At 53.5% G+C, this 23,858-nt stretch overlaps 3 protein-coding genes across 5 annotated transcripts in view; 1 reads left to right on the top strand and 2 right to left on the bottom strand.

Annotated features, from left to right (window-relative positions):
- Window positions 1-2,926: 2,926 nt before the first annotated feature.
- Window positions 2,927-8,468, bottom strand: MIS18A (MIS18 kinetochore protein A). 2 transcript variants are annotated; one of them, XM_059466028.1, is made up of 5 exons: window positions 8,162-8,468; window positions 8,008-8,074; window positions 7,140-7,262; window positions 6,040-6,133; window positions 2,927-4,747 (listed from the first exon to the last, which is right to left on the bottom strand). In XM_059466028.1, exons 1-5 carry the CDS (start codon window positions 8,466-8,468, stop codon window positions 4,667-4,669), a joined length of 672 nt encoding a protein of 223 aa, XP_059322011.1. In that variant the 3' UTR covers window positions 2,927-4,666. The 2 variants fall into 2 exon arrangements, with proteins under 2 accessions (XP_059322011.1, XP_059322012.1); XM_059466029.1 differs by having other exon boundaries at window positions 2,927-3,194.
- An 847-nt stretch (window positions 8,469-9,315) lies between these two features.
- MRAP (melanocortin 2 receptor accessory protein) lies at window positions 9,316-17,729 on the top strand. 2 transcript variants are annotated; one of them, XM_059466031.1, is made up of 3 exons: window positions 9,316-9,534; window positions 12,772-12,871; window positions 17,504-17,729. In XM_059466031.1, exons 1-3 carry the CDS (start codon window positions 9,429-9,431, stop codon window positions 17,541-17,543), a joined length of 246 nt encoding a protein of 81 aa, XP_059322014.1. In that variant the 5' UTR covers window positions 9,316-9,428; the 3' UTR covers window positions 17,544-17,729. The 2 variants fall into 2 exon arrangements, with proteins under 2 accessions (XP_059322014.1, XP_059322013.1); XM_059466030.1 differs by lacking the exon at window positions 17,504-17,729 and adding an exon at window positions 16,251-16,536.
- The window catches only part of URB1 (URB1 ribosome biogenesis homolog), a 39,963-nt gene continuing 33,415 nt past the window's right edge, over window positions 17,311-23,858 (bottom strand). The window contains exons 32-39 of the mRNA XM_059466027.1: window positions 23,688-23,799; window positions 23,321-23,427; window positions 22,637-22,780; window positions 21,926-22,035; window positions 20,746-20,922; window positions 20,180-20,421; window positions 19,004-19,603; window positions 17,311-18,419 (exon numbers count right to left, since the gene is read on the bottom strand). Of these exons, the coding sequence (XP_059322010.1) occupies window positions 18,208-18,419; window positions 19,004-19,603; window positions 20,180-20,421; window positions 20,746-20,922; window positions 21,926-22,035; window positions 22,637-22,780; window positions 23,321-23,427; window positions 23,688-23,799 (1,704 nt within the window). The 3' untranslated portion in view covers window positions 17,311-18,207. The remainder of the gene's footprint in view (window positions 18,420-19,003; window positions 19,604-20,179; window positions 20,422-20,745; window positions 20,923-21,925; window positions 22,036-22,636; window positions 22,781-23,320; window positions 23,428-23,687; window positions 23,800-23,858) is intronic.

Here is a 23,858-nt window from a genome sequence, read left to right as displayed (position 1 = left end):
GAGGGGGGCGGGGCCAGGAGGGGGGAATGCCCCCCCTCCGCCCCGCCCCCCTCCCCCGGGGCCCCCTCCCCCGGAGGGGGCCCGCCCCGCCCCCCCCGGGACCCCCTCCTCCGGAGGGGGCCCTACCTACCCCCCCCCCCCCCCAAGGACCCCCTCCTAATGAGGGGGCCCCTTCCTAGCCCCCCCCCAAGGACCCCCTCCTAATGAGGGGGCCCCTTCCTAACCCCCCCTCTGGACCCCCTCCTAATGAGGGTGTCCCCCACCCCGGGACCCCCGCCAAACAAGGGGGTCCCCAAACCCGATCCCCCATCCCGGGACCCCCTCCAAACGAGGGGCCCCCGTGGGATGGGGGAAGCGGAGCCCCGGCGGCGCCCCCTGCGTTCAACCGTGGAACTGCAGGGGGACACCAGCGGGGCTCCAGCGGGGCCGGGGGCGCCGGACTCCGGCCCTCTGGGCTTTATTATTGTCCGGCACCCCCAGCCCCGCGGCTGAGGGGAAAGAAGGAACGGAGAGAACGGGAAGAGAGGAGGGATAGCAGGGAGGAAAGCGAAAGGCAAGGGAAAGGAAAGGCGGTGAAGGGACAGAGGGACAGCGGACAGAGAAGGGAGAGGGGGAACAGAAAGGAGTAGGGGGAAGAGGAGGGGAGGGTCTGGGGGACAAAGAAGAATACGGGGAGGAGAAGCAAGAGTAGAGGAGGGGAAAGGAGGGAAGGCCGAAAGGGGAGGAGAGGAAAGGGGGGAAGAGAGAGAAGGAGAATACAGAGAGGAAAAGGAACGGCAGAGGGGGAGACAGGAGGGGAGGCCGAAAGAGGAGGGAAAAGGAGGAGAGAGGAGGAGAGAAAAGGGGGGAGAGAGAAAAGCAGAGAAAGAAGGGGAATACAAGCAGGAGAAAGGAAAGGTAGAGGGGGGAACAGGAGAGGAGAAAAAGCTGCGGAGCGGGGACAGAAGCCACCCGTCCGCAGCGTGCTCAGAGTGAGCAAATGGCGGTTAACGAGATTTCCGGATCTTAAATAACCTCGGCCCCGCCCCGCGCAGCCGCGCTGGGGTCCCGCACACCTGAGCCGGTCCCGCGCCCCAACCACGCACACCTGAGCCGGAGGCGGGACCCGCCCCTGAAGCTCCGCCCTGGCCCCGCCTCACGTAGCTCTGGCCCGCCTTCACGTAGCTCTGGCCCCGCCCCCAGCCCCGCCTCACGTAGCCCCTGCCCCGCCTTCACGTAGCTCTGGCCCCGCCCCGGGCCCCGCCCTCACGTAGCTCTGGCCCCGCCCTGGCTCCGCCTCACGCAACTCTGGCCCCGCCCCCAGCCCCGCCTTACGTAGCCCCGGCCCCGCCTTCACGGAGCTCTGGCCCCGCCCCCTAGCCCCGCCCTCACGTAGCTCTGGCCCCGCCCTGGCTCCGCCTCACGCAACTCTGGCCCCGCCCCCAGCCCCGCCTCACGGAGCCCCGGGCCCGCCCCGCCCTACCCGGGATGGGGGCGGGGTCATCGCTCGCGGTCCCGCCCGTGTCCCGCACACCGGCCCCGCCCCTGCCCCTCAGACCGGTCCCGCCCGTGTCCCCCAGACCGGCCCGGCCCGTGTCCCCTACACCGGTCCCGCCGTGTTCCTCACACCGGTCCCGCCCGTGTCCCCCACACCGGCCCCGCCCGTGTCCCTCACACCGGCCCCGCCCGTGTCCCCCAGACCGGCCCGGCCCGTGTCCCCTACACCGGCCCCGGCCCGTGTCCCCTACACCGGCCCCGCCCCTGCCCCTCAGACCGGCCCGGCCCGTGTCCCCCACACCGGCCCCGCCCGTGTCCCTCACACCGGCCCCGCCCGTGTCCCTCACACCGGCCCCGCCCGTGTCCCCCACACCGGCCCGGCCCGTGTCCCTCACACCGGCCCCGCCCGTCGCACCGGGCCGAACCAGGGCTGCTCCCGGCGCTGCGCGGAGCCCCGAGCGCTGAGGCGGGGCCGGGATGGGCCGGGGTTCTGGCTCGGCTCCTGTCGCTGTCGGCTGCCGGGGGGTCCCGAGCGGTGCCGCCTCTCCCGCGGCGGGCGCGGTGTGGGGCGGGGATCGGAGCCGGGACGGCCGCGGGCGGCGGGAGCTCCAGAACGGAGAGGCTCCACACGGACGGAACCGGGAACCGGCCGGGGCGGGGGGAGTCCCCATGCCGGCCCTAGGACACTCAGACCCCGCCGCTCCCCCGGTGCCACGGAATCATTTCCCAGTGTAGGAACCATTTCCCGAGGAGTCTTTATGAGAAAACTCAAAACTCAAGGATACGGGATCTGAGGGGAGGGGAGACATTCTGGTATAAATTCAAAACACATTGTAAAAACTAAATCTATGGAGCAGCCCGTGTCCTCTCCCAGCCTGGTTTCTGTGTGCTCGTCTGTGATTCCAGCTGCTCCGATGGGATTTTCAGCCTGCGGGGCTGTAATGCCTTGCCCGGTGCTAAGCACGACAGGAAGCAATGGGAAAACCCTCGGGATCAGGCCGTGGAGCCTCTCAGTCACCGTGTCCCAAAAGGCTGCAGTGCCCAGCGCCTCTGGCTGCAGTTTGAGGGGTCCCAGCACAGGCCCCCGGCACAGGGCCCCTTGCTTCCCCAAGTTCCTTTAGCCAGGATGATTTTTGGGCTAGGAGCACCCAAAGCCAGCAGAACTTTTTGTGGGACCTCTCCTCTCTCTTCCTCACCAAATTCCCACTGTCAAAAGCCATTCCCTCAGTCTCTGCAAGGAATTGGGCTTGGATTTCCCAATCCAGCAGGGCAGAAATGCTGCTGCCCTTATTGTATATCCTAATTGCAGTAATCGCTTAAGAAATTATTGAAAGGAATTAAAGGAATGAAGAGAAAAATAAGAGCTGCCAGCTCCAACTAAGGGATGCTCAAACCCCTTATCAATAATTTGCTTTAATTAACCAACTCAAAGTCATTGACACCACATTGATACAGTATGACTCTTTTTACTGGAGTTACAGATAAATATACCAGAATGTAAAAACCTTTAAAAAGCCAGAAACTCTTTTAAGAGTTTTTTAACAGTGTACAGCTGCAGAGAGTCTTGGGATTCAGGAGAAAAACGCCCAAGTTCTCAGTCTTCAGCATCTTCCACTCTGTGGTCACTGACAGCAAACGTGGCTTCAGCCTCAGGAAGGCACGGGGAGTCAGGGATGTCACGGATCCTGGTGTCACCTCAGCCTTTCAGCAGGCACAGTCTGCAGGGAGAGGGAACAAACGGGTCAGAATGGACAGCCTAGTTCCAGAAAATCATCCCAGTCCATACAGCACTGGGCAGAGCTGTAAGAACTTGCCAAAGGTTCATTTCCCTGAGGACTGAGGGCTCCAAGCTAAAGGCACAGGCTGGACCTGCCATGGACAGACTACGGGAAGCCCAGAAGGAAAAGCTCCTGGGACAATTCCATCAAACATTCCACAATCAGGCTCCTCACCTGGTGGTGGAAGCACATCTTCTCTCCTGTGGCTTTTTGGGATCTGCAGTGAACTGCAGGGGGAAAAACCAAAACCCAAGTATCTCCCACGACTGGAACAGAACAGTGGGGAAAAGGACGGAGGGGCAGCTCCTGGGGTGAATAACTGGGATCCAACCCCTCCACACCAATGGAAGCAGAGGCTGAGGGACAGAGCCCTTGGGCCCAGTTTGGGATTCACAGGAAAACTGCTGGGTTTGACTTTGGCAGCAAAGCCCAGCTGGTTATCACCTCACCACCAGGTACAGCAGCAGCACCCACAGGGGCCTGGCCAGGTGTGTGTGCCTGGCACAGGGCTCCCCAGTGCCTGGCAACCTCTGTGCCACAGGGCACTGGCCATTACAACAGCTCCTACCTGTCCTTTCACAAGGCAAGATGGTTTTTCCATACAGCAAATGTTTTTTGAATTAAGAAGACAACACTACACTCAACTGGAGAAGAAAAGAGTGAGATCTGTTAAATTTTCCTAAGGCAGGCAAAAAACCCCCAAATTTAAAAAAAAAAAAAACAAAACACAAAAAAACCCCACCAACAACAACAATGAAAAATCCCAACATATTAAGCATATTTCAAGAGAGTTTAAATCATAATGAGGCAACTTGGAAAGCTTGAAAAGCTGCAATGCTGCAAAAATTTAATGCTGCAAAAAAAGCCTTTTCTTACATCACATTTTAGCCCCGAACTTGCAAAAAACCCTGCCAAACTCACAATTCAGCACATATAGTTACTGAGCCATTCCTGTCTTTGAGCACGAGTCAAGCTAAAGCTATGGAGATAAGAAAAACTCAGTGCTGCTCCTTTGGAAATCACAGAACCACAGGGAGGTTTTTCTTTAGCTTAGGAAAATGCCCACCCAGTTCGGTAGATAGTGAATAGCAGGGAAGTCAGGAGATCAATGTTTTGCTTCCAGAGACAAAAACTTAAATAAGTATTTACACGAAACCAGCAGTCTGCAGATTGTCTGATCAGAAGTGTTTATTAAGAAAAAAACCCCTGGGGTTTGCTCCTGAGGGGCACAAGAGGAGCTCCTGGGCTGGGACACAGCCTCGGTCGGCCCTGCTCCCCCACGCACGCACAGGGCACCCACGCTCCCAGCTCCTCCACAGCCTGTGCAAAGCTCCCGGGATGCCAGGGGATGGCAGGGCTCCCCTGTGCCCTGCTTCACCTGTGCCCTGCTCCTGCAGCTCAGCAGGCTCCCGTCAGACCTGCCTGTGCAGGGCAGCCACACGCGACTCCACCGTGCCCAGCCTTGTCTCCAGAGCCTTGAGCAGCATGTCCACCTGCAAAAGGACCAGGTGTGGGCCACACATGCACACAGAGCACGTGTGGGTGTCAGATGTTGGAATCCATAAGGTTAGAAGATTTTTAAGAAATGGTTAAAATAAGTATGTAAGCCTCAGACTAAAGTTTTGTTAGCATTGCAAATACAGCAGTAAAGTTTCCCATGCAAGCAGAAAAGTTTTCCAAGCAGTAGACCTGACAAACTACAATAAGTCTCTGTAGAATTGGCTTTAGAATAGCAACAAAGTTATTTAATGTATATCTTTAGAAAGTTAGCATGAATAGAACTCTGTTCTTTGTCTCTTATGAATTAGTCTTTGTTTTAACTATCATTGCGTGTGCTTTGTGAGATTAGATAGAATGCTTATCAATATGTGTTTTCTGTGTCTAATTAACTGAATTCTAGTCTGAGATGATTTTATGTATTGCTGTATGAGCCCTGTTGGGAGAAACATTTTTAGTGTAGATCAGTGAGCTGTCATATCTCCATTTTGTATTTTGAGACTAATGTGCTAAAAATAAAAGCAAAAATCTCTTCACTAGTCTAGTTACAATGTTATCCATATTTAGATATTTTACCGCAGCCTAGTGAGTTCCTTTTTTAAAGCGTGAGTTCCTGACACCCTTAAACTTATACCTGTCCCGTCCCCCACATCAGAAAGGGCTCCAGTCTCATCTCACATCACCAATTCTCTTCATTTGACTCTTTCCCTGCTCATTTCCTCCTGCGAAAGCTCACCCAGCTCTAACACTCACTGTCCACTTTTTCCAGCCCTGGTGTCAGAGCCACACACTCAGCTTCTGCTGGATGCCCTTCAGTTTCCAACTTCCTTACACTATTTGCTCCCAGCTCTTCCTACCTGCAGTCACCAGATTTTAGTACAACAAAACATCAACCTGATTTATGATGTTATGTTTCAATGCAAAGCTACAGCAAAAGCATTCAGTCAATTTGCACAAAAGGCAGAAGAAACACGACTAAAAGTTAAGTGAAGATCTGGAGAAGTGAATCAGAACTAACTAGAAACAACACATCAAATTACTGAGACATAAACAGGAACCTAATGCTGTGCTTGATAGATAGAAAATGCTAATTACCATGAAAATTGAAGGAAAGTTACTGAAAATCTTGCATAACACAAGGTACCAATGACATGAAGCAGACCAGTACAAGCTACAATGCACTCAACTACTCTGGGTGAAATAAGCTGTTCTGCAGAAACTACTGAAGCACATTAAGGTTTCACAGAGGGGAATTAAACAAATTATTAATTATAAGGTTAAATCTCACCCTTTCCAGCACCTCTTCCAAGACAGCTTGACTTTCCAGAGTGAGTGGTTGCTCATGGATGACAGCTTGCTTTCCCGGGGTCCCTAGGATATAGCTGAGATGGCACAGGTCAGATCATGCACAGATTCCCACCCTGAAGCCAAAATCCAAACCCAGCACTCCTCCAGAGCCCTGAGAGACAGCCATGGATTCTGGGGCTGCAGTGAAAACTGCACAGGCACTGAGAGCAGTGCAGGGCTGGCTGGGAGGGAGAAGCAGCATTAGTCTCCAAGGAAAGTGCCATTCTGCAGCCAGGTCAGTGCTTTAGGGAATTTTACTGCCAAAAAATAAGGTATCATAGCTGTGGAATTAAGAAAAAAACCCAGAAGCACCATCCAGAGCATGAGGGTGAACATCCACAGCAAAATGAATGGGAACTTCAGAAAAAAACAGAGACATTGAAACTAGTTCAGGTGAACACTGTCCATCAGAACAATGCTTGCATAAAGGAACTCTGGCACAAAGCCTTGATTCACTCTGTGGTTCTTGAACAATACCCTAACACCACTTTTAAGTGCTATAAACTGACCAAGCCCAAGCACACTTTCATTTTCTAGACAGATTTTAAACGGCTGAGTGAGAGCCTCAGGCTCATCCTCAGCTGTCAGATTTGCCTTGCCCACCCTAGAGACAGAGCAGATGTGGCCAGCACAGGGCAGACCTGCCCCGAGTCCTGCCTGAGCCCCTCTGGCCACGCTGCCTGCTGGCAATGCTGACCCCAAAGGGGCTCCAGACAGGCCTGTCTGGTGCTTGGCTTGTCTACTCCTCAGAGAAAAGGAGAAGGAACCCTCCCGTGCCCTGCACCTGCTGGTATTTCCTTGGCAGGAATGTAATTTCTCATACCAAAGGCAGACCTGGCTGGTTTGGGGTGGTTTTTTCCCTAGAATTTGCCTTACACGGTGATGTTCCTCAGAACTGAGCACTGTGATGCCAACAGCAGCAATACAGAAAACCCCTCTGGGGCAGAGCAGCAGAAAAAGCCTCCTCTGCACTGCCCAGAGATATAACAGGAGAGCCCTCAGTGCAATCCTGGGGCTGGCACACAAACATTCTGTACTCACCTTTCAATGGAGTCAATAGTGAAACAGAACAAATCTCTCTTGTAGTCCAGGCTCCTTGAGGTGCATCTGTAGATGCTGCCGAGGGTCTTTGAGCAGCCAGAGCAGAATAAGGTTTCTACTAAGCTGTAAGTGAGAAATAACATTGAATCAGAAAAAAATAAAAGGAAGCACCTCACCCCATCCCTTTCCTTAAAAAAAAAAAAAAAAAAAAAACAAAAAACAAAAAAAAAAAAAAAAAAAAAAAAAAAAAAAACAAAAAACCCAAACAATCATGCATTATAATTTTTTAAGCATTCATACTTGCTTTACACAGTGTAAATTATGACCACTCATCTTTCATCCTGAATTTGCAGCAGCTCCTCAGACTGACTGACCTCAGCAAGCCCAGATCAGAATCACTAAAGATCAGAATCACTACAGATCAGAATCACTAAATTGTGGAAGGGACCTCAAAGCCCATCCCATCCCACCCCTGCCATGGCAGGGACACTGCCACTGTCCCAGCTGCTCCCAGCCCCAGTGCCCAGCCTGGCCTTGGGCACTGCCAGGGATCCAGGGCAGCCACAGCTGTGCCAGGGCCTGCCCACCCTCACAGGGAAAACTTCTTCTGACACTGAATCTAAACCTGCCTTCCTTCATGCTGAGGCCATTCCCCTCGTCCAGCCCTGCCTGTCCCTGTGAGGAATCCCTGTCCCTCAGGCCACACAGCACACCCCACACAAATGAGAGTTCCAGGCCCACACCGGCACCGCGGGCCCGGCACCGGGGCTGTCCCGGGATCCCCCGACCTCCCCGGGCGTGTCCCCAGCACCTTCCCCGGGATCCCCCTTCCTCCCCGGGGCTGTGCCCAGCCACGGCCGGCCCTCACCATCCGCACTCGCCGGGCAGGTTGGAAATCTTCCGCTCCGGGTCCACGGCGACGCTGGCGGCCGCACCTGCAGCGGGAGGGAAGGAGGGCAGGAGGGAGGGATGGAGGGATGGCGGCCGTGAGGGGAGGCGCGGGGCGCGGGGCCGGCACTCACTGCGCAGCAGGATGCAGCCGCTCGCCTCGTCGTTGGACACCCAGCTGGACGTGTCGCCCACGGGCCGCCGGCAGCCGGCGCACAGGAACACCATGGGCATGGGCACCTCGTCCCGCTCCCGCTCCGCCTGGCTGGCGCCCGACTCCAGCAGCGACAGCGACTGCTCCAGCGCCGGGCACAGCGACAGCGGGTCCTGCTCGCCCGCCGAGGCACCGGTCCCCAGCATCGCCTTCGAATCGCCCGCCGAGGAAGCGGCAGTGACACCGAACATGGCCCCGGAACCGCTCCCGGGGAACCGCCTCAGCATCGAGGCTGCCCCGGAACTGCTCCCGGAGCCGCCTCAGCACCGCCCGGGGGCGTTTGGACCTCGTAAGGTCGTGGAACCAAAGCAAAGGATGTGGGTATTCCAGTACATGAAGCGTTTTATCAAGTCACTCCTAATTCAGAGAACTTCCCGAGCTGGAAGGGCCCCACAAGGATCATACAGTCCTGCCCTTGGCCCTGCACAGACCCCCAACAATCCCACCCTGAGTATCCCTGGAGCGCTCTCCAAACACTCCTGGATCTCTGTGGGGCTGTGCCCATTCCCTGGGGAGCCTGCGCAGCGCCCAGCACCCTGTGGGCGTGAACCGTTCCCTGAAATCCAGCCTAAACCCCTCCAGTGGGTCCGGAGCTCTGTGGGGCTGTGCCCATGCCCAGGGGAGCCTGGGCAGTGCGCAGCCCCTCTGGGGATGAACCTTTCCCTGAATCCAGCCTAAACCCCTCCAGACCCAGCTGCAGCCCTTCCCTGGGTGCTGTCCCTGGCCACGGGGAGCAGAGCCCGGAGCTGCCCTCAGCAGGAGCCGCAGCCCGGTGAGCCCTGACCTCGGCCCCCTCCAGGCTGAACAAGCCCTCGGCCACTGGTGGTGTGGCCCCTGCAGAGCCAGCCCTTCCCACCCGACACATTCGGGAATGTTTTCCAGCCCGGCCGTGCTCCGGAGCTCCCAGAACAGAGCACTGCTCTGAGGGAAGGGCCTGTGATCCAGCTGGCACCTGTCCACCCCGTCCCTCGGTTACAGGCACCCGCCTCAGTTTGAAACATCCCGAGGAATAACAACACGAGTTACTGTCTCACTGATGTTTCCAGTCCCCAGGCAGTCCTTGAGCCGCGGGACCCGAGCGATTGGCACAGGCGCCGGTTGTGCAATTCCCTTCCTGAGGGCAATGCAGCGCCATGAGGCAAAGCTCTGGGTCGGAGCTCTGGGCCGGCTGAAAAGGCGCCGCTGACATGGCCAACAGCACAAACTCCTCCGAGTACTTCTGGTCCTACGAGTATTACTGGGATTACATAGATCCAATTCCAGTAGATGGAAGCAAGCTGAAGGTTAACAAATGTAAGTATTGTGGAGTGGTAGGTGCTAATCTAGCACAGGGGAAGTGTTGCATTGCTTTGTCTCACTGACCTGGTTTTGTTTCCTTGCAGTAGAGTCCGTGCCAGTGCCTGGTTTGTGTAAATGGGTGTTTGCCTTCAGGCTGGATAGTTACTAACAAACACTCTGGGCTTTATTTTACAGTATCTGAAGCTCTAAGACTGCTGACACTAATTCTTGTTTACAAGGACAGATTACTTTATTTTTTAGCCATTTGCTAAGGGGAAATGTGATTACTTGTGAATCTGTAGTGTAGGGTGCTAGTTACCTGTGTGCTACTGCCACCCAAGTTCACTGAAGGAGCAGAGGTTTTCAGAAAAACACTGCGTTTTCATCTTGGGACAAGGCTGACAATGCAACTGGTAAGCATTCAGACTTTTACTAAAGGAAATATATGTTTCCACCAGCCAAGAACAGTAAGCTGCAAACATATTCTTTCACCTTTCCTCCCATCCCTGAGGATGGCTGAAACTGTTCAGATGTGGATTTAGAAACTAAAATTGTTTTTTCCCAAGGTTATTACAGTGCAATTATTATATATCCCAGGAAAATGTAATGGCCTTTCAGAATACCTTCATGTCTCTCTCACTAACAGTGCAAGAAACTGGCCTTCTGGTGGTGAAGGTTGAATTCTCTGCTAGGAGCTGCTTGTCCTTTGCTTGCTTGGACAGCAGTAGGGAAAAGGAGCAGAAACCTACCCTAGAAAAGCTTTTCTGTGCATTCAGGTCAGCCGAGGGTTCATTGCCTCCAAACTTAGAGCACCACACCTTAAAGAAAGTGGTGTGAATATCCCCATCCCTCCATACAGAAAATCTTGCTCTCTAATGCTGCAGAGCAACATTTGGTGCTGCTGGGACCAGGAGCAGCTCATCTAAAATTCCCTTAATTTTAAAGTTAGGGCAGATGATTACCCCCGGATTCCACTAGGGAAACCCCAAACTGCTGAGCTGAACTAGATCTAAGGCCCTGGCATGTGGCTGGTGTAGCAAAACCCAAAAATCAGGAATAAACCTTTCCCGTTTTCTCCTTAGTAACATTTTCCTCCCACTTGGATCACCTGGTGCACAGCAGAGGTGGCATTTGTTGTACAGCACTTCCCTCCCAGGCAATTCACAGGGCATTTTTCCTCAGCTGCCTCTGTCCTTGAAATCTGTAGAAACTGTGCTGCTGAGACAAGATGCTCGCCCTCAGTTAAATTTAATTTAAATTGGTTGACAGTTTTGTGGAGGAACAGAGAGTGCATCCTCTTGGAACTATTATCCTTCCTCCTCCAAATCCCAGTGGGTGAACAGTGGCTCACAAGTTCTAATGAAAACACCAAGGGAAACAATTCCACAAATCCCTGCTTGGGATTTTTCACTGTTTGGAGTAAAAGTACCAGTCAAGCAATGAATATTCTTTGCCTGTCCTTGCACAATATTTACATTCCTATACTGAGAGAAGCTGCTGCTGGGATTATTGGCTTTGTGTGCTCTCAGTTTTGCCTCCCAGGGTTTTTTAATTCTTTTAATGTGAAACAGAGACCTGAATCTCTGCGCTTCCTTCCTTCTGTTACGTGGCTGGTCCCTGAAACTTGTTGAGACTGAATTTGTCTCATAAAAATGAATCTAAACCCAGATAAAAATTCATGGTCTTGCTTTCTGTGTGTAGTGTTGTGCATCTCTCTCAATTTTGTACGAAAATAACGAAAAAATCTAAATTGGCCCGTGATCTAATAGGCTATTTAAAAGCACGCACACAGACATGCACAAAAGGTGATGGTAAAATTTGGCAACAGGAAAGCTTTTTATAGATTGGTAAAATATGAAAATATATTATTCCAGTTAAAAACCAAACCAATCAAACAAAAAAACCCACACCAAACAAACCAAGAAGACCAAACAAAAGCAAGCAAACAAACAAACAAACAAACAAAACCCAACTAACTGCAGAATTTAAACCCAGGAAATTTTGTTTCAAGCTTCACCTGAGCCCTGGAGCCAATTTATTTAGCTTCAGTGAATCCCATGAAATCTGTTAAAACTGTTTTTAAAAGATGAAGCCAGACTAGCTCTGACAGGGAATTCTGTAAATCCAAACTCTTAATTTCTGTCCCAGTGGTGTGGAACACTTCAAAGCTTTGGGCTTCTCAAAATGTCCCCGGGCAAGGGAAGAATAAAATAGGCTGCCTCTCCCCACTGATATCTCTCAGCAGCCCAGCCCAAACTCAGGTTTCTGATCAGGGCAGAGCTGGGCCAGCTCTGGTTTTGGGTTTAAAAGGAGCTGGGCTAATTCCCTTAATCTCTTTGTGCCTTTGATGCCAACACATCCTGAACTTTTTCACAAAGAAACGCTCAATCAAACATACAGGACCTGTTTCAGAGAACACACTGCTTTCTGTGCTTTCAGGGGGAAGATTTATTTTATCTCAGTCAATATTTGTCCCTGGAGCCAGTGACCCTTCTTCTTCCACCTCGTCTGCTGTGAATCCAGGGCAGGGCACCCAGACTTCCCAAGGCCACCGGCACGGTGGCCCCAGGAGGGAGCGTCTGTGGGACAGTGGCCAAAGGTGCCGTGGGGATGGGAGCAGATCCTCAGTGAGCCCAGGGCTCGGGCGATCAAACCGGCCCAGCACTGCAGCCTGCAGGAGGGAGCAGCTCCCTCTGCTCCCCCAGCCACCTCACCCTCCCACTGTGGGCACACCTGGCAATCTGTTCCTCAGATAAACCGTGTGCTCCTGGCACAGCAGGCGGCACCTCGCCCTCCTCCACGGAGGCTGCAGGGCAAGGGGCACCTTCCTTCCCTTCCCTTCCAGTGCCCTGATGTGCTGGGAGGGGCACAGGCCCTGTGCAACAAACCCCCCTTGCTATTTCTCCCGGTATAAAATGCTTCCAGGGCTGGGATTCCATCCCTGAGGGCCTCTCCTTAAAGACCCTGCAGGATTAGGCAGTGACCACTCAGGCTTGCTGCCCTGTGCTTGAGTAACAGGAGCCACGTTCAGTTATCTGCACAGGTCTGGGCACCAGGACACTCCAGAGGCTTTTCCCTCCCTCATGCCCACTGTCAGGAGGCTCCCAAGACCTCGAACAAACTGGCACTCAGACCCCTCTCTCTGAAAGGAGAAATGAGACAGGTGACATACCTGCAGCAGGGAGGGCAAATCACCTTGCTGTGTTTAATTTCTGCCGTGCAAAATGACAGAAGCCTCTGCTGTGCCCACAGACGCCATCGTCATCGCCTTCTGGGTCGGCCTCGCCGCCTTTGTGATGTTCCTTTTCCTTGTTCTGCTCTGCATGTCCTGCTCGGGATCAACACCAGCCAAGTGAGTACAACCAGAGATAAAGCAAGTAGATACCAGTGTGAAAAAATAACCCGTGGGAAACACTCAGTGCCTCGAGTGATGCAGCAGTGACACAGAATGTTTGTAACTGCACAGAGGTGAAGCTTTTCCTGTCAGTGTTTGGCTGGAGCGTCTCTTGACCCACTGCTCCTCCTTTTCTGGTCAGGAAAACTCAGCTCAGCAGGCTGGGCAGAGATGCAGGATTAGGTCACAAGCAAGCAGAGGGAAGCAGCAGTCAGAGGGAGCACTAACATTCCCATTTATTGGCACCCAAGGGCCTCTGGCATGCTCACAAAAGGTAACAAAAACAATAAAAAAAAGGCAGTTTACCCAAATAAACCACAAAGCAGGATGTGGATTAACAACACAACAGACATGGAAATGGACATTAAATGGCAGGGTAACACAGGCATGTTACCAGCAATTTACTGTTCCTAAAAAACTGGCAAGAGAACTCTGTGTGCATGAAAATCTCAGAGCGTTTGCAAGACTTAAACAAAGTATTGATTTTTAAAGTTTTTTTTGCTTTTTCATCATGTTACTGAGCAAAATACTTGGCTCAAAAATACACACATTTATCCCTCATGCATTCCATTTTGGAAATCAAAGGAGCCATTGTGAACAAGGCAAGTCTAGAAATGTTTTCTGGAGTGCCCAGAAATCACGAATGAAAACCAGCATTCAATGAGATTTGTTTAGGCTTTGAAACCATCCCATGTTATCATTTTTCTAGGCTTGAAACACTGTGAGAAAACAGTTTTAGGACTGAAGAAACTATTAAACCCAGTCACACACAAAACTTGCCCTTTTGGGTCGAGTTCTGTTTGTTTTCTCAGCCCCACTTCAATTCCACTCCCTGCAATTCCAGCACCAAAACCCAGCGTGCTGCTGGAAAGATGCCACCAGTGTGAACCTGTCACCCCTGCCCTTGTCACCCCCTCTGCTGTGTCACCCAGCCCTGCCCTTGGCGTGACAATCACCAGTGTCTGTCAGGAACCTCCTGTCCCTTTCCTGGTGATAATCCTGATATATTCACGCAGCAAACGCCCGCTCACGTCACTGCTCAAGGCTGGAGAGCTTTCACCTTCATCCCTTCTGTGCTCATCCATCTCTGCCAGCCCAGGGACACCAGGGCCCCTGTGCTCTCCCTGATCACCCACGTCCTCCCTCACCACCCTGCCAGGGAACATTCCTCATTCCCAATATCCCATCCATCCCTGCCCTCTGGCAGTGGGAGCCATTCCCTGTGTCCTGTCCCTCCACCCTTGTCCCCAGTCCCTCTGCAGCTCTCCTGGAGCCCCTTCAGGCCCTGCCAGGGCTCTGAGCTCTCCCTGGAGCTTCTCCTCTCCAGGGGAGCACCCCCAGCTCTGCCAGCCTGGCTCCAGCCCTGCAGCAGCTCTGGGGCCTCCTCTGTGTTTGTTCCAACAGCTCCACAGATTTCTTGTGCTGGAGCCCAGGGCTGGGGCAGCTCTGCAGGTGGGGTCTCACCTCAGTGGGGGAGAGGGGCAGAGTCCCCCCACCTCCTTTGATGCAGAGTTGATGCCATTTTGGCCGTGCAGGACACCCCTCTCCTGCCCCAGGGGGTAACACCAAGGGTGAGCTCCCTTGGCAAGGGCTCAGTGCTCTCCAGAGCTGAGTCCCTGGTTCTTACCTGCACATCTGCACAGAAACAATCACTGACAAGTGTCCCCTGAAGGCCTGTGCCACAGCTGAATCCTGAGACACAGAGAGCTCCTGGACTGGAACCCACGATCCAATTGCAGCACACACTTCCGTGCAGTCCCCAGTGACATGGTGCCAGTTTTCTTGGGTGGCTTTGGCAGAGTGGGGAGGGCTGATGCCTGTACAAGCCCTGCAGGGAGGGATCCACATCCCAGTCCCTTTAGTTAGCACTGCACCATCCCACAGAAATAAGACAAAAGGGACCACAGATCCCAAACCCATCTGCTGCCAAGGCAGCTGATGGTCACTCTGCTGGGACACAGAGCATTAACGTTTGCCTCAGTGATGTGTGTTAACATCCAGAATGAAAGGCTTTTTTCAGGTGTATCTTATCTCAGCTTTAGTTCTGTGATTCTGCCTGGGCTGAGGTCAGTTCCCCAGCTGATTTTAAGATATGGATAGCTAGCTGGTGCTATTTGGCTGCTGGATAGACAGGAAACAAAACATCCTGTTTTGGTAAGAATTTTTCTGTGGTCTTCCTTCTGTCAAACAAAGAGGAACGATGTCTTGAATACACCTGCAGCATAGCAAAGAGAATTCCAACCCTGCCTCCCTGTGCCGGGCCTGCTGCCGAGACTTTGGGGCTTGTTTCTGCTTTTTGAATTACTCACCTCGGTTCGGCTGAGCTCGGCCAGGTTCGGCTGAACTCGGAGCCGCTCTGTGTGTTCGGCTGAGCTCGGCTCGGTTCGGCCGAACTCGGAGCCGCTCTGTGTGTTCGGCTGAGCTCGGCTCGGTTCGGCCGAACTCGGAGCCGCTCTGTGTGTTCGGCTGAGCTCGGCCAGGTTCGGCTGAACTCGGAGCCGCTCTGCGTGTTCGGCTGAGCTCGGCCAGGTTCGGCTGAACTCGGAGCCGCTCTGCGTGTTCGGCTGAGCTCGGCCAGGTTCGGCTGAACTCGGAGCCGCTCTGCGTGTTCGGCTGAGCTCGGCCAGGTTCGGCTGAACTCGGAGCCGCTCTGCGTGTTCGGCTGAGCTCGGCTAGGTTCGGCTGAACTCGGAGCCGCTCTGTGTGTTCGGCTGAGCTCGGCCAGGTTTCGGCCGAACTCGGAACCGTTCGCTCCGTCAGCTCGGCTTAGCTCGGCTCCCTGAGGGCGGGAAAGCGGCGCCCCCTCACGTTAAACACATAAACCTCGGGGCTCTCCTGCTGCCGCGTCTCGCGTGCGGTCCGGCCATCGCACTGTCAGGAAGATTAATCCACAAACACCGTAAGTTTATGTCCAAAAGGAGACATTGGAGTCCTGTAACTTTATTTGAATAAAGGGAGAGGCCATGGGCATTTCCCACGGGTGTCTCAAGTTACCGGAGGACGCAGCCTCCTTTTTATCCTAATTTCTCGGACGCATTTCCCTCTGTCTTCCCCATCCGCTGAGGTACTTGAGAGGTACAAACTTCCCCAAGTCGCCTAATACAGATCGCCTTCTGATGTGCATCTCCCCCTTCCTTTTCTTTGTGTCTGTGTTCTTTTTCTTCAAGTCCAGGAACAGCACGGGCTTGGGTGGGCAGCAGTCTCTGTCAATTAGCGGAATTCCTCTGGATTTTACGGTTCTGTTCATCACTTCTTTCACCTCTCAGTGTCTGGGTTTGCCTACCTGCAGCCCCGCAGTTTGTTTGTAAAGACAACACCTCCTTCTCGTTCCTTCCAGCACGGCCACGAACGGCAGCGCGGGCTCGGGCAGGAGCTCATTAGGCAGTGGCTGCGCTCGCGCTAATTAACGGGCACGAGAGCACCCGGGGCTGATCCTGGTGCAAGGACCGAGCGCTCGCCAGCGAAATGTGTTGGAATCCCTGTGCGATCCCAGTGGTTTGAAGTTTAGGAATGCCGCGGGACGTGCTCAAGGTGTCAGTAATGTTTGTTGTTTTTTTTTTTTAAAGAAAGCCGCCAAGGGGCGGTGGAAGAAAACAATAAATAATATAGCCTATTTACTGTCAGTGTATTTGCCTTTTGTGGTGTTGGCCGGCTCCACGGGGGTAAATTAACCTCAGGGGGAGCTTTTGCTGCTGTTCTTGCTCGTGTGTTGGAATACAGCAGAGTCCTTGTCATTTTACACATCGGGAAACACAAGTTCAGCGGAACTTCAGTTTGGCTGAGTTCGGCTCGGTTCGGCCGAACTCGGAGCCGCTCTGTGTGTTCGGCTGAGCTCGGCTCGGTTCGGTCGAATTCGGAGCCGCTCGCTCCGTTCGGCTGAGCTCGGCTCGGTTCGGCTGAACTCGGAGCCGCTCGCTCCGTTCGGCTGAGCTCGGCTCGGTTCGGCTGAACTCGGAGCCGCTCGCTCCGTTCGGCTGAGCTCGGCTCGGTTCGGCTGAACTCGGAGCCGCTCAGTGCGCTCGGCTCGGCTCGGCTCCCTGAGGGCGGGCAAGCGGCGCCGCCTCACGTTAAACTCGCCCGCCTCGGGGCTCTCCTGCTGCCGCGTCCCGCGGGCGGCCCGGCCATCGCACGGACACGACCGGGAGCGCGGGGTGGCACCGGAGCTCATTGGGCTGTGACCGCACTCGCGCTAATTAGCGCGCACGAGAGCAGCGGGCTCGGTTCGGCCGAGCCCAGCCAGATTCGGCTCACAGATTTCCTGCTGGCAGCCCCTGGGAATTCTACATGACACAAACTGCAGCCTCCAAAAGGCTCGCGGGTTTGTTAAGAAATGTAATTGTAACTCGGGACAGAGCTGAGGGCTTCTTTAGGATAAGAATATTTACACGTACAAGCAATTCTGTCATTTGCATCTCGATTTTATTTAACCCCGCCAAAATTCCATCCATATCACAAGCAATGTGCAGTTCTGGTTTTTCCCCGTACACTATTTGTACAAAGGACCTGGGCACAGCACACAGCTGTGATTCAGTTGAATAAACCCTGGTTTACAATTCAAAGGTTCTCACTGTGGCACTGCTGTGTTTGCAGGTCTGAACTGGCTGCTCAACCACGCTCACAGCCACACTGAAGAACAAGATTTCCCTGAGAGTTCCCAATAAAACTCACGGATAATCACTGAGCTGAAAATCCTTTGGGGTTCAGTTCCATCTCTCACCTGTTCCAAGCAGAGGGAAGATGGGTTTGTGTCACACATGGCAGCAGCAGCCATGGATCAGGGCTTTATTTTTTAAAATTTGATTTTATTTTTAAAAAGGGTAATAAAAATAAACCACATCTGATATAAATGTCTTGAAGTGCCATTCAAGCTTTTTAAACCCAAGCAGACAGTCCTGATCCCTGAGTCCAGTCTGCCTCTGTCTCCTCATTCTTGGCCCTCACACCCCATTGTGGGAAGCTCTGCAGCCTTTTTTTCCTGCCCTGTTTTAGAGAGAGGATGGATACTAAGGGCACACACGTGCACAAACAGACTTTCTGCTTCTTCAAAAAGATAAAAATGCCTGTAATAAAAATTATATAAGCAGTACTGTCTCTCAAACTGTTCAAGGAGAGGGAAACTGGAGCTTTAATGTCCCTCTGAGAGATGGTGAATAAAATCTTGCCCGAGTTTGCACCCAGTCATAAAATTCTGATTTTTGTGCCCAAACAAGGCAGGTCTGCATGAGAACAGCTCAGGAGGCTCGCAGGGCTCACGGTGATGAGGACAGGGCACAGAAGAACGTTACAGATCAGTGTCAGTCCCCTGCATTGTTGCCCTGATGGAGCCAAATCTTTTTGCAAAGAGACACAAGAGTTTCTTCTCCTTGTTTCCGAGTGTCCCGGTCACCCTGTAATTCCCAGTCTGCACTAGAGCAGACCAGTCTGGCGTGGGTGAGGAACAGATCCGGCTGCTGCGCTCCCAGCCACGTGTCCCCGACGTAAATGGAAGTCAGGAACACAGAAACAGCTGTGGGAGAAAGGGGAGAGCAAAATCAGAGCAGACATTCTTCTGTTTCCCCACAGCATCCCCAAGCCCAGCTGTTGGTGCCTCCAGGACCGTGCTGTGAAAGAGTTCCCAACTCTTTCCTGGCTGGAAAATCTGGAGGGGCTCTGCCCATGCCAAGGCACAGACACACTCCCAGCTCTCAGGAAGGAACAAACCAGTTTCCTGTTGAATACAGCAGTTTGAAATCTGCCCTGGCAGATCTCTCTCTGACAGCAGTGGGGATCAGCATGCAGGACCACGTGGAACCGGGGTTTTTTGCAGACTATTTTCCCTCTTGGAACTATATTTATTTATACCTTTTGTTCCATTTTAGTCCTTCAAAGGAAGTTTCTCAGAGTGGGAGAGTTGCAGTGCCAGAAACCCTCCCAGTGTGACCCCGCTCTGTGCTGCCCACCGCTGCCCCATCCCACCAGACACAGCTCCTGCCTGGGGCCGCCACGAGCCTGGCAGGCCGCGGCTGATTCCAAGGATCAAACCAGCCCTGCAATCCCCTCGTTTCTCCCAGCACTGCCCCTAACACGAGTGACAAGAACAGGACGGCTCACCCGTCTCGCGTGCGTCCCGCTGCGGCGCCGCGGGCGGGCACAGCGATGCCAGCAGCCCGCGGCAGGGGCCGGGCGGGCCCTGCTGCTCCATGAGCTGCAGCATGATGGAGCTGAGCGCCCCGAGCTGCCCGCAGAGCCCGCCCGGGGCGCCGCTGGCCTGGCACAGCCGCGCGTGCAGCTGCAGGAGGCCGCGCCTCAGCGCCCCGTCCCCGAGCAGCTCCCGCGCGGCCTCCGGGTGCGGCAGGACGCGGCTCTGCAGCCACCTCAGCACCGGGGACACGTGCTGCTCCCCGAGGGGGCTCTGCCCAGCCAGGGACCGCAGCAGCAGCTTGGCGACCACGAGAACGGAGGCGCGGGTGACAGCCCCTGCCTCGCCCCCGGCCCCGGCGGCCCCGAGGGTGTCCCCTGGCCGTGCGCGGGGCGGCGCCGCCAAACCAGGGTCCCAATGGGCAAGGATGGAATTCAGGTGCTCTCTGCATTTCTCCAGCTCTGACGCTGCCACGTCTGCAGCAGCGTCATCTTCTGCCGCCTCACTCCTTTTCCGAGGGTGACCATACGCAGGACGTGAGGCCGGAGCTTTGTTCTTGTCTTGGATATTTTCTGTAAGAAGAGAACCACCAAAAAACAAACATCAGACGCTCCAAAGGATTTTCCTGGTACAAAATTGTGCAAGTGAGGTGCTCTCGTGTGTGGATTCAGTCGTTACAAGTCCTGGCTTTTTTCCTTTCTTCAGCACTGGTGATTACAAGAGACACCAACTGTTACCTTTCACTTGCTCTATTTATTTGCTGGTTTTACTTACACATCACTTTCAGACCCCCATCCACGCTCAGAATGATGCACACCATTGAGCACAAAGCCTCCAGGCGCTGCTGTTTCTCTTAGGATTCCATTAAAGAATACCCTTTGTCAAAGCCTGATTTGCCACCAAGTTTCATTTTAAAGCTCTTTCCCTTCATAACTGTGTTTCTCCAAAGCTTCCAAATTGTGGTAAGTTTCAAAATCATCCCAAGGAAGATCTGAAAAATGCCTTTCCATGTCCTTTCCTCCTCCCTCAAGGTCCATCAGTCTGACAGAAGGCATTACCACTATTTCAGAGAAGTCTGCCTCACTTGAACTGCTGCTCTGTAACAGCCACAACAAAACAAACCTTCCTTGAGGCATTTCAGCACTTACTGAGCAGTTCCTCGTGTTGGTACTTGTGGGCCAGGGCCTGCAGGTCCTGCTGCAGCTGCAGGTCTGCGCTGACCAGGCTCCAGCGGTGCAGCAGCAGCAGCAGCTCGCGGCTGGAGAGGACGCTGGCGTTGAGCGTGAATCGCCTCATGTCCCCGAACGCCTCCACAACCCCAGCACGGTATTGCAGCACGGAGCTGAGGGTGCCCAACAGCTCAGCCAGCCTGGCCGGCTCCGTGTTAGCCCTGGCAAGAGAAAACACGAGTGCCAGGCCTGCCAATTCATCAGCACAGCTCCCAATCCCTGCTGTCAGAATGGCCAGGAGTTAGGGACAAAGGACTCCACAGCAACCGTGCATCACATTTTACTTTACTTCCCCTGTATTCAAACACCTAAATCCTCCTGTCAAAGAAACCTCATCCAAATTCATACTCAGCACACAAACTGAAGGTGAAAAAAACCATCCCTCTAGCAGAGATACAGAAATCCTCCTGGCCTTAATGAAGTTCAAACTGGGCAGAGGATGAAATGCAAACCAACTAAAACAAAAACCAAAACAAAGCACTTACCGAATATGTTTGATTAACGCCACCAAAACACACAGAAATTCATTTACAAGCTGAATAGGAAGAAGTTTCCTGTTCTCCTGGGACGGATTCTTGTTTTTTCTCTTGTCTCCTAAATTTGTTTGCCACAGCATGTGGACTAAGGAAATTATTTTATTTATCATCTTGTTCTCCAGAAACCTGAAAAACAAAACAAAACCAAAGAAAAAAAGGTAAAGAAAAAAAGAAAACCACGTTTGGAAGGCAGATCCTCACCAGCAGCTGGCCCATCACCTCCAGGGACCATATTCCAGTGCACTTTCGGTGCACTGCCTGAGCCTGTCAGGGCACTCTGTGCATGCAGCAGAGATGTTTGTGTGAGGGAGAGGCAAGGGCAGGAGGAATGTTCTAGACAGAGACAGCTCTAATCCATCCCTGTGCCCCTTCCTGTGCAGCAGCTCCTGTGACAGGAGGTGATCCGAGGCTGCTTGAAAGTTAGAAGGTAAAAACACCAGCACAAGGTGCCATTTTGCTTTTCCAGCTTTTCAGGGAAGTGATTTCCAATACACAAAGCTCCCCCAGCATCCTCCCTCCTACCACAGCCTGAAAGCAGCTTGGTTCTGTTCTCAGAAACACAGGGACACCCCAGAGTGCAGCAAGTTCTGCCAGCACAGCCCTTGGTGCCCCTGTCTGTCCCCCCTGGTGCCCCTGTCTGTCCCCCTTGGTGCCCCTGTCCCCCTGTCTGTCCCCCTTGGTGCTCCTGTCCCCCTGTCTGTCCCCCCTGCTTCCCCTGTCTGTCCCCCCTGGTGCCCCTGTCTGTCCCCCTGTCTGTCCGCCCTGGTGCCCCTGTCTGTCCCCCTTGGTGCTCCTGTCCCCCTGTCTGTCCCCCCTGCTGCCCCTGTCTGTCCCCCCTGGTGCCCCTGTCTGTCCCCCCTGGTGCCCCTGTCTGTCCCCCTGTCTGTCCCCCTTGGTGCTCCTGTCCCCCTGTCTGTCCCCCCTGGTGCCCCTGTCTGTCCCCCTTGGTGCTCCTGTCCCCCTGTCTGTCCCCCCTGGAGCCCTGTCCCGCTGTCTGTCCCCCCTGGAGCCCTGTCCCGCTGTCTGTCCCCCCTGGAGCCCTGTCCCCCTGTCTGTCCCCGTTTCCCCTCAGCCCCCATTCCTGCCCTGGGGACAGGACAGTGGCTGCCATGTCTCCCGCACTCTGTACCTCCTCTCCAGGCTGTGCAGGAGCCACGTGAGCAGGCTGTGATCCTGCACCAGCTCATAGGCAGCTCTGGTGACACGGGCAGCACTCTGCAAGATCTCCAGGATGCGACGCTGAAACAGAAAACGCAACTTGTGTTTTACAGTCAGGATCTAATAATCCAATTCAAATCAGCAATCTGGCTGCTATCTGATCACTTCAAGGTAAAATGACCAGCTCTTCTCAGCAGCTCCAGGGAAGGACAGACATTCTCCCTTCACAGCTTCACACCACAGGTGCTGCTCTTACAGAAGCATTCAGGCAGCAAGACAAGTTTATCTTTTTGCCCAAGGTTTGATACCTGACACACTCAGGGTGGATGCTCCCAAACCCGAGAGCTCCTCCTGGCACGTGGGTTTCCCTTCTGCTGAAGCCTGCTCAGGCAACAAATGCACTGGCTGGGGAATAGAGACCCCAGAAAAGAAGAGGCCCCGACTGCAGGAGCAAAACCAGGGCACCCACGTGAGGCTCCATGATGGCAGGAGCCCGTTCCAGTTTCAGGCACGAGGGTGGCACTCGTTTAGACACAAGCCATCATTGCCCCCTCCACACATACACAATACACAAAACCAACAAGGCAGAGTCAGCTGCTCCTTTCTGGTTCGTACTCGGGATCTCAAAGCCACGCAAACCTCTGTGGTTTGGGGTTTGGGAACTTTCTGTTTTAATTTTTACCTGGGAGCCCTCGTCACACAAAGGACTGTTGAAGAAGGACAGAATGACCTGGAAAATCCTCTGGTAGTCATAGAGCTCATAGCAGTGTTTGTCACGCAGCCCCTCCCCAAGGAACCTGAGGATCCACTCCCGCTCTGTTTTGTACTGGAGCCACAAAGAGAAACACCACCCTCAGACATGCAGACATTTCCAAAGAAAACTGCTCCCAAGAGCACAAAACCCTGGTTCCCTCTGAGTGCCAGCTCAGGGCTCACTGCAGCTTGTTCTGGACCTCTCCTTTCCCATTCCTATCAAATTTAATCACTAACATCCACTGGGAACAGTCAGTCTGAAACCCAAACATGCAGTGGAAATGGAATTTTAGAAGCTGCTGTTCCTAAAACACTTCAGTTGAACTGAACGTTACTAATCCAAACTCAAAGAGAAATTGCAACTAGCTGGGGCAGAATATTCTGTTTATTGTGCTCACAGAGCACACACAGCACAACTCACTGTGCGTTGGTATTAAGAAAGCAACAAAAACCCCACAGAAGTAACATTTTTCATTCCAATATGAAACATAAGAAAGATAATAAATAAATAATTAACTACCTATGGGAGAATGAGATTTCATTGTATTTTTATGGCTGTTTTTAGTACATTTCCGAAGAATTAATTACTGCATACCTAAAATGGGACTCTTACCTCAAAATCAAAACTGTAGAAAAGCTGGAAAAAGCCTGGTACCTTCCTGAGGTCCAAATACTGGTGTGACAGCAGGAATCTGTTCACCTTTATGTACATGTGGTCCTCTGTGAAGGGCAAAGCTGGTTAATAAAGCTGCGTCGGAGGAGGACAAGGCTCCCAATGCACAACAAGGGACCACAATCCGTGGAAGCTGCAGCGAGCGTGCAGAGCTCCAGGCTGGAGAACAGCCCAGAACTGCACAGGGCCTTTGCTCTGAGCTCCCTCGGCGCTGCCCAGCCTCCCCTTCCCTCCCCAGAAGCACAGCTCAGTCAGGAGGAGATCAGCACTCCCCACGCCCTGCTGCTCCCCCAGCAAGCCCCGGTACCTGGCCTCAGGATCTGCTGTGCCGCACGGGCAATGTAGAGGCTCAGCGAGAAGGTGAGCCTGAGGTTGGGCTGCCTGATTCCGTTCTGCACGGCGTCCAAGAGGTACAGCAACTGCAAGAGCCCAGGGAGAGACGCTGAGGCACAGCCCCAGTGAACACAACAGGAGAACA

Source organism: Ammospiza nelsoni, chromosome 2, assembly GCF_027579445.1.
Source record: "Ammospiza nelsoni isolate bAmmNel1 chromosome 2, bAmmNel1.pri, whole genome shotgun sequence".
Lineage (NCBI taxonomy): Eukaryota > Metazoa > Chordata > Aves > Passeriformes > Passerellidae > Ammospiza > Ammospiza nelsoni.
This window is presented reverse-complemented; position numbering and strand designations above follow the sequence as displayed.

Excerpts from the sequence above, each read along its gene's own strand:
- MIS18A (XM_059466028.1), bottom strand. The coding sequence starts at position 8,468 with ATGCTGAGGCGGTTCCCCGGGAGCGGTTCCGGGGCCATGTTCGGTGTC. Across the intron at positions 6,134-7,139 it reads ACTATTGACTCCATTGAAAG|CTATATCCTAGGGACCCCGG; the intron begins GTGAGTACAGAA and ends GTGCCATCTCAG. Across the intron at positions 4,748-6,039 it reads TGGAAGAGGTGCTGGAAAGG|GTGGACATGCTGCTCAAGGC; the intron begins GTGAGATTTAAC and ends GTCCTTTTGCAG.
- MRAP (XM_059466030.1), top strand. The coding sequence starts at position 9,429 with ATGGCCAACAGCACAAACTCCTCCGAGTACTTCTGGTCCTACGAGTAT. Across the intron at positions 9,535-12,771 it reads CAAGCTGAAGGTTAACAAAT|ACGCCATCGTCATCGCCTTC; the intron begins GTAAGTATTGTG and ends CTGTGCCCACAG. Across the intron at positions 12,872-16,250 it reads TCGGGATCAACACCAGCCAA|CACGGCCACGAACGGCAGCG; the intron begins GTGAGTACAACC and ends CGTTCCTTCCAG.